Consider the following 8,455-nt stretch of genomic DNA (forward strand, 5'->3'; position numbering starts at 1 on the left):
TAAAAAGTGGAGAAAGGAAACCGGCTTCACCCACAGAATCACCAGAGAGAAATAAACACCCAATCCTTGTTCATAAAGCTGCAAGATATGAAAACATAACTATGTGCTCATCTTAGAACCAAATTGTGTGACCCATTGAAAAAAACAAAAAGAATGAAAAGAGTGTAGTGTTCCAACAATTGCATGAAATTAGAGAAGAGCAAACCTGAGCGAGCAATGGCTTTAGTACCATCTTCTCTTCCTGCAAGATTTTTCAGATTTTTCTTTTCAGGTTCTTATTTTGTGGCCTTCTATATATCTCTCATCCACCAAAACTGCTCCTTTTTTCACGATTAGGGCGTTTCTTTTCCTCCTCAACCCACTCTGCACGTTCTCTCCTTCCGCAAAACGGTTCCCGGTTAGACGCATAGCAGTTTCCGATCCATTACCCGTGTGCCTTCTCCGTGTTTTGTTTTGTTCCACTGATTTTACTGTCTTGTCCTCATTTTAAATATTACTTTCGTTTTTGCCTCCTGACTTACGATTTTAACCCTATTTTATTTGTGTATTACAATTATAGTCCTTCTATATAGGAATGGGTTTGTGCTTTTTTTTTTTTAAATGAGGGCATTCTTGGTATTTTATAATGCTTCACCAAACTGGGGCTTTCACTTTATATATATAGATTAAGAAACTTTAGGCCGGTTGGTCCCATCCACTTTCTTCACGGCCCATTTATTTCTTGCTAATTACATGGGGTCCGAATGGACAGGTCACCATACCGTTACGGCTATCAACTTCCACTCTTTGGGTGCTACCAACACCTGCTAGTGCCCTGTGATCATGCGCTCCTCATAACCCACCACGTGTTACATGGACACGGCGAGTATCAAACAGAAGACACTCTAGCGAGTACATCTTGTGCTTCCTTTCTGGCGCCCAAACGCAATTGTATTTGTATGTCCGATATTTCATGGAAAACGAGGCCCAGTTTTAAATCCGTAAAACAACACTTTTTCAGTAAAAATAAAGCCCTGAATCTGAACGGTCCATTTCTTTGTTACGAAATCCGACCGTCCACAGGAAGTGAATGCCCACCTCGGACGTGCCAATCGAACATCCCTGATTTCGCCACGTGGCATTATCCAGAGGATTCGTTTATTTTCCATTTAGTTATCGATTTTTTGGTTATTTTTCGATCAAAAACCTTACTCTCGCGGTACCTAAGAAACCCTAGCTCTCTGTCCCGTCTCTTACGGTTAAGAAAAAGGGGAAATTTCAACAATTATCGAAAGTTAAATTCGAAAATTGGGGAATTACATTAGGGTTTCAAATCGGGAGGTGCGGATTCGATCCCTAATTCATGATTTGGGCTCGTAATCTTCGCGTTTTGTTCGAGGAACCGATGATTCGTCGTCTGGCGGTTAAGGTACGCGTGCTATTGAGTTGATTAATTTGAAATTGGATGTAATTTTTGTTGTTTTTACTGGAAATGATCTGAATGCGTGGGGGAATAAGGTTGATTGTTTGATTTTGGTTTCTGTTGAGGGGTTTTTGTGATTTTTTGCGTTGTTTCTGGTGTAACAGATCTGAAAACATGTATGATGGAATGTGAAAATTGGGGTTCGTCGGTTTGGTCGGTTGGACTGAGGGATTGTTGATGGAAAATAGAGTAGAGAACTCACATGGCACTGAAATTCCTGAAAAATCGAGATCTCTGGATCTTAAAACTTTGTATAAATCAAGAAGTAGGAAAGGTGTCGAAAACAAGAGCTTGAAGAGAAAAGTTAGTGCCGAGGATGGCGATGAGAACGGGGGCAAGACGAAGAAGAGTAAGAAAGAGGCTTCTCTTAGTAGTTTGAAGAATGTTAATACCAGTAGCAAGAAGAGTTTAGATAAAGTGTTTCGTAGCGGGTTGAGTTCTGGTTCACATGATCCGGAGGCATTGAAATCTGGGTCGAGCGAGAGATTGGATAGCAGTAGTGGGTTGAATGGTGTTTCGTCACTTAGTTTGAATAATAAGGTCATTCAAATCCCGAGGCGTAAACGGGGTTTTGTAGGGAGGAAGAAATTTGATGGTGGTCACGCTCACAAGCTGCCAGATGAGTCTGCTGGTAAAGTGGGTGTCATTGATCAGACAAATCAGACAGCTACGTTAAATGGTGATGATTTAGGTGCTCAAGCAGAGTCCTTGAAGGTTAAGCGAAAAAAGGGTCTTCATGACTTTAAAGAAAACATAAATAGTGAGTTGAATTCAGCACCACATGCTAAGAAAGAAGACGTTCCTACAAGTCATTCGGCTGTAAGCAATGGGGATTCATCTTTGAAGAAGTCTCGGAGGAATCGTAGGAAGAGGAAGGATTTGGCACCTCACAGTAAAAGTTCTGAAAAGGAAGCTGAGCCTTTGGTTGATGGTTCTACGGAAGAAGGCCACGATTTACAAGAAGATGATGAGGAGAATCTTGAACAGAATGCTGCAAGGATGCTTTCATCAAGGTTTGATCCTAGCTGCACTGGGTTTTCTTCAAACAACAAGGCTTCTGTAAATGGGTTGTCTTTTTTGTTATCTTCTGAACAGGATTTTGGTAGTCATAGGTCAAAGTCTATTTCTGGGTCAGAATCTAATTCGGTTGATAATTCTGGTAGAGTATTGAGGCCGAGGAAACAGCACAATGAAAAGGGACATTCACGGAAGAGGCGCCATTTCTATGAAGTTTTCTTTGGGAACTTGGATGCTTACTGGGTATTGAACCAGAGAATCAAAGTCTTCTGGCCTCTAGACCAAAGTTGGTACTATGGTCTTGTGAATGACTATGACAAGGAAAAAAAACTTCATCATGTGAAGTACGATGATCGGGATGAAGAATGGATTGACCTTCAAAACGAGAGGTTCAAGCTCTTGTTACTCCCTAGTGAAGTTCCCGGTAAGACAGAGCAGAAAAAATCAAAGGTGAGGAATAGAAGTCCTGATGAGAGAAAATGCAGAAAAGAAAAGAAAAAGAGAAACTTGACTTCAGAGGACGGTAGCCGCATAGGCAGCTATATGGACACTGAACCCATTATTTCATGGTTGGCGCGATCTACGGGTCGGGTCAAGTCATCCTCCTGTGCTGTGAAGAAGCAAAAAACATCTGGTCTATCTTTAAAGTCTGTGCCGCCATTGTCAGATGAAGATGCCACTTTGCATGAATCTTTGGGTGACGGCTCCTTTAGAAGGGATAAAAATAAAAAATTTGGCAGATCATGTGATGATGTGAGCCAAGAAAAGTCTACCTCTCAGGGCAGCACTAGCCTCAAAGATAGCAAAATGCCTATTGTTTACTTTCGAAGGCGGCTTCGGAAGAATGAGTCTGAATTGTCTCATACATCCGAGGATGACCAGGCCTCTGCGGGTAAGCCTGGGTCACTGTATGATTTCTTGGGAAGCTTGGATGCCAATGGACCATTGTGGTCTATTGATGATGCAGGACTGCTGAAATTAACTCCTCCACGGATAGAACCAGGAAGAGTTACTTTTGAGTTAGGCCTTCCAGTGCATTCAATTACTAATGATTCTTTTGGAGTAGAGTTTCGGTTGTTTCGTGCTGCAATGCTGTGTAGGTATGGTGCAGTGGTGATTTCATGGCCAAAGGTTTACTTGGAGATGCTTTTTGTTGACAATGTAGTTGGACTGAGATTTCTGTTGTTTGAAGGTTGCTTGAAGCAGGCTGTGGCCTTTGTTTTTCTTGTCCTGTCATTGTTTCATCAACCCAATGACCAGGGGAAGTCTATTGATTTCCGGTTACCAGCAACTTCAATCAGGTTCAAATTCTCCTGTGTTCAGCATCTTGGGAAGCAACTTGTGTTTGCATTCTACAACTTTTTGGAAGTAAAAAATTCAAAGTGGAAGTACCTAGACTCGCAACTTATGAGCCATTGTTTGCTTACCAAGACACTGCCCCTGTCTGAATGCACTTATGATAGTATTAAAGCACTTCAAAATGGAAGAAATCAATCACCTTTTATGTCTCTTTGTGTGCATTCCTCCTTTGTCAAGGTATTTGTCTTATGTTCTCCACATTTTCTGAATATAATTTTGGTTCTAACAGAATTTTTTCGGTCTTGTTGTGTAGATAATTATATTGTTCTTCAATGTATTTGTATTATGAAGGTATTCACTCTAATTTTTTCAACAACCAGGGTACACAGAGGAGGTCCAGGCAGGGTATTAACTTCATGGGTGGTTCCAGGGAATCTACATCTGTAAATATTAGTCATCGTACTTCTCGTAATGATGAGCTATGCCGAAAACTTCCTCCACTTGCCCTCTCCTTTGCTGCAGCACCTACTTTCTTCATTAGTTTGCATCTTAAACTGCTCATGGAAAATTGTGTTGCTAATATCTGCTTTGGTGACCGTGATTCAGTGGAGCATGTTGAAAACTCTGGCAGTATGTTGGCAGTTGACTGGTCTATCGTCGAGGACTTTATTAGCGGAGGTTCGAAAATTACTCCTCAGAAAAATTTGAAGGCTCCACCAAGTAATGCTACCTCTGATGGGTCCTGTGCCAAACCAGATGCTGAAAATGCTATTTCTGTATGCCATGGAGCTCGGACAAATTCATCTCAGCATTTCCAAAATGGTGGTCTTGATGTTTCTGTATCCTCTGGTGGAACTGGTGTCCTTGAAAAGACTGGAACAGATGAAGTTGTACAGTCAAAGGCATTGCAAAGCCATCATCCAGAGTCAGATCAATGTTCTTTATCCCCAAGGCCTTTGGTTGGTAGAGACAAGTCCGACACTGATTCCCAATCTTTTCCCAATGGTCTCACTGTTGAAATTCCATCATTTGACCGATATGAGAAGCCTGTGGATAAGGAGGTGCAAGGTGCTCAACAGCCTACAGAATTTTCTTGGAATATGAATGGTAGCATTATCCCCAGCCCTAACCCCACTGCTCCCAGAAGTACAGGGCACCGAAATAGAATTAATTCATCACTTGGACACCTCTCACATAATTGGTCTGATGGAACTGATCTTTTCCATAATGGTTTTGGCAGTGGACCAAAGAAGCCGCGAACTCAGGTGTCCTACACTTTGCCTTATGGAGGTTTTGATTTTAGTTCGAAGCAAAGAAACCTTCAGAAGGGGCTTCCTCATAAACGAATCAGGAGGGCTAATAATGAGAAGAGGTCATCAGATGCTTCCAGAGTTTCCCAAAGAAACTTGGAGCTCTTATCATGCGAGGCAAATGTGTTAGTCAATGGCAGTGACAGAGGGTGGAGGGAATGTGGGGCCCATGTTGTATTAGAGCTTTTTGATCATAATGAGTGGAAGCTTGCTGTAAAAATTTCAGGGACTACAAAGTACTCATACAAAGCACATCAATTTTTGCAGCCTGGGACAACAAACCGCTATACTCATGCTATGATGTGGAAAGGAGGAAGGGATTGGAATTGGGGTTTAGAGTTTCCAGATAGGAGTCAGTGGGCACTTTTTAGGGAGATGCATGAAGAGTGTTACAATCGGAATATCCGCTCTGCTTCAGTAAAAAACATTCCTATTCCTGGTGTCCGCTTAATTGAAGAAAGTGATGATAATTTAACTGAAATATCATTTCTTCGCAGCTCTGCAAAGTATTTCCGGCAAATAGAAACAGATGTTGAAATGGCTTTGGACCCATCTCGGGTCTTGTATGATATGGATAGTGATGATGAGCAGTGGATTTTGAAGTTTCAAAATTCTTCAGAAGTTCACAATTGTGGCTCAACAGAGATCGAAGATGAGATGTTTGAGAAAACAATGGACATGTTTGAAAAGGCTGCATTTGATCAACATGAGTTCACATCTGAAGAAATAGAAGAGCTCGTGGATGGTGCTGGAGTTGGGCCCATGGACGTGATCTTATCCATTTATGAGCATTGGCAACAGAAAAGGCTCAGGAAGGGAATGCCTTTAATCCGACATCTTCAGGTACATATTCTTTCTTAACAGAGGTATTTTTTGTTTTTTACTGTTAATATCGGAAACCACCCCCCAGCGCTCTTTTCATACCGTAACTCTTTTGTAATTTGAAACCCAAATTATGGGTCTTTTTGGGGGTGGGTTCTGGAGCTTCTTTCATGTGGTAAATGCACGGGGTTGGATGCTTATGTCTATTACTTCTTGGCCGTGCTTAAATGCTTGTTTCTTTTCCTTGATGAAGGTCAGCTGTCTTTTCATTCATCTTGATGCATCACCTAAAATTCATTTTTTCCTTTGCAGCCACCGTCATGGGAAAGGTATCAACAACAAGTCAAAGAGTGGGAGCAAGCTATGATCAAAACCAACACCACGCTCCCTAATGGATGCCATGGGAAACCTTCATCAGTTGAAAAGCCACCAATGTTTGCTTTTTGTCTGAAACCACGGGGACTAGAAGTTCCCAACAAGGGATCTAAACAGCGGTCACAGAGGAAATTTTCAGTTTCTGGACATAATGGTGTCATGTTAGGAGATCACGATGGTATCCATGCTTTTGGTATTTGTTTAGCCTTATTTAGTATGTTTAATTGAAATCTTTACGCTACATGCATTTTTTTTGTTTGACTAATTTCTTGTGGAAGCATCTTTTCTTAATTGGGTTTTCTTTCTTCTCTCAGGAAGGAGATCAAATGGATTTGCTTTCGGTGATGAAAGGGTGGTATATCCAGGCCATAACTATGACTCTTTAGAAGACTCCCCCTTGTCTCAGACGTTGCCTGGGGTATTTTCACCAAGGGATGCAGCTAACATGTTGATGAGCAATGATGGGTTTGGGAGAAATCGTCTCCGCAGAATTCATAGGAGCAAGTCAAAGAAATATGGGAGAATGGTATCTTCTGTTGGCCCCCAGATGGTGTCTTCATACAGTCCTAGAGTTGTAGGAAACAGAAATGAAGTTCATCAATGGAATGCAGGTATCCCTGATTGGTCAAGCCAGCGGTATTATCAACCAGAAGTGTCTCCGAGGCATGGCATGGGACTGCTGGACGATTCTGATCTCGATGAGTTCAGATTGCGTGATGCATCTGGTGCCGCCCAGCATGCACATAAAATGGCAAGGCTCAAGAGAGATAAAGCTCAGAGATTGTTTTACAGAGCAGATCAAGCAATCCACAGGGCCGTGGTTTCTCTCATGACCGCGGAAGCGATCAAAACTTCTTCCGAGGACTCCAGCGACGATGAAGAGTAGAACACCACAGTTAAGCGTGAGACGATACAATGGAAATGCCAAATCCCTCTCAGCTTGCCGTTCTGCAGCCCAAAGAGACTCTAGTAGATGAGACGCCGACAATGTTTTTGGTGGAATCGGTCTTTGTTCTGGTTCTCCTTTGTCAATGGTGGTGGCTATTTTTTGTTTGGTCTTTTTTTCGCGGATACCACAGAGCAATTCTAACATGAGAGCCATGAACAGTAGGGATGGGGAGGAACTCATTGCTCCGATGCCCTGACGCTTCGACTTCCTCTGATTCTTGTACGGGCGAGATTCTTTTACCGGCTTTCAGTCTGTCTGTCTGCTCACTCCAGCCATTGCGACTGTTGTACCGATCATGATCATCCTGCAAGTTAGGGAAGGGAAGGGGTTTATGAAATTTTGGCTGCCAATCTCATTGTACAGATCCTTTTCTTTTTTTTTTGTTTTTTTTCCCTCTGTTTTTTTTTCCCCTTAACCTACAGTTTTTAGAGTGTTCGGTATTTAGGGAGCAGTTTGCCCAAATAATACAACCACTGAAAAAAAAAAAGAAAAAAGAAAAGGGAATATATGACCTTTTGCTGTTAAACACTGTAGCTTTTACTCGACATACTAGTGAAAATGCGTGACACCTTGATGCGATTGCGAACCAACAATAGAGTTTTCAGTGTCGAGAACACGGTCTAGTACAGTAATGTTTTTAGTGTCTGGAGCACGATTTGGCACACAAAGGGTAATAATACAACTGGTAGGAAACTTGAAAAAAGCAATTTCAATCAATTGTATTATAACTTTTGTATCCAGCACATTGGAAAATTTCTCAAAACCAAGAGCTAGTGTGCTGTGCTGTATGTTAACGATACTCATCTCGTGTGGTGAAAAAACTCTTAAATTTGCCCGTACAGCAAAAGCTAGAATTTTAAATTTCAGTTTCCGTAATTTAAATGAATTTAGCATGTATCTTATTGTTAAGAAAAAGGCTTAATGGTTTAGGGCTGGTTTGAATGTGTTTTTAAAATGGCTGAAAACGCTTTTAGAGAAAATATTTTTGGGTTCCAAAAGCATTTTAAATGCTTTCCGCAAGAAGCACCAGTTATGTGCTTCTTCCAAGAAGTACTTTAAGTGATTTTCCAGGATTTACTTGTATTTTTACAAAAGATTGGTTTCAAAAATATTTTCACCAAAAACGTTTTCAATTATTTTAAAAGCACATTCAAACCGGCCTTAATTTGAAAGACTTTGGAAGTCTTTTTTGGTACTACAGAGAAACTTGAGCACCGTTCA

The 8,455-nt window shown here is 41.3% G+C and overlaps 1 protein-coding gene across 2 annotated transcripts; it reads left to right on the top strand.

Annotated features, from left to right (window-relative positions):
* The first annotated feature begins 1,169 nt into the window (after nucleotides 1–1,169).
* Nucleotides 1,170–7,760, top strand: LOC137738591 (uncharacterized). 2 transcript variants are annotated; one of them, XM_068478104.2, is made up of 5 exons: nucleotides 1,170–1,408; nucleotides 1,567–4,015; nucleotides 4,159–5,931; nucleotides 6,223–6,478; nucleotides 6,600–7,760. In XM_068478104.2, exons 2-5 carry the CDS (start codon nucleotides 1,640–1,642, stop codon nucleotides 7,169–7,171), a joined length of 4,977 nt encoding a protein of 1,658 aa, XP_068334205.2. In that variant the 5' UTR covers nucleotides 1,170–1,408; nucleotides 1,567–1,639; the 3' UTR covers nucleotides 7,172–7,760. The 2 variants fall into 2 exon arrangements, with proteins under 2 accessions (XP_068334205.2, XP_068334206.2); XM_068478105.2 differs by having other exon boundaries at nucleotides 6,223–6,463.
* The last annotated feature ends 695 nt before the right edge of the window (nucleotides 7,761–8,455 follow it).

The sequence above is a fragment of the Pyrus communis genome, chromosome 15, assembly GCF_041283825.1.
Source record: "Pyrus communis isolate YQ-2024b chromosome 15, ASM4128382v1, whole genome shotgun sequence".
Lineage (NCBI taxonomy): Eukaryota > Viridiplantae > Streptophyta > Magnoliopsida > Rosales > Rosaceae > Pyrus > Pyrus communis.

Bases quoted from the DNA above. Each gene is read 5' to 3' on its own strand.
- LOC137738591 (XM_068478104.2), top strand. From the start codon at position 1,640: ATGGAAAATAGAGTAGAGAACTCACATGGCACTGAAATTCCTGAAAAA. The intron at 4,016-4,158 runs GTATTTGTCTTA...TTCAACAACCAG, and splicing joins TGCATTCCTCCTTTGTCAAG to GGTACACAGAGGAGGTCCAG. The intron at 6,479-6,599 runs GTATTTGTTTAG...TTCTTCTCTCAG, and splicing joins CGATGGTATCCATGCTTTTG to GAAGGAGATCAAATGGATTT.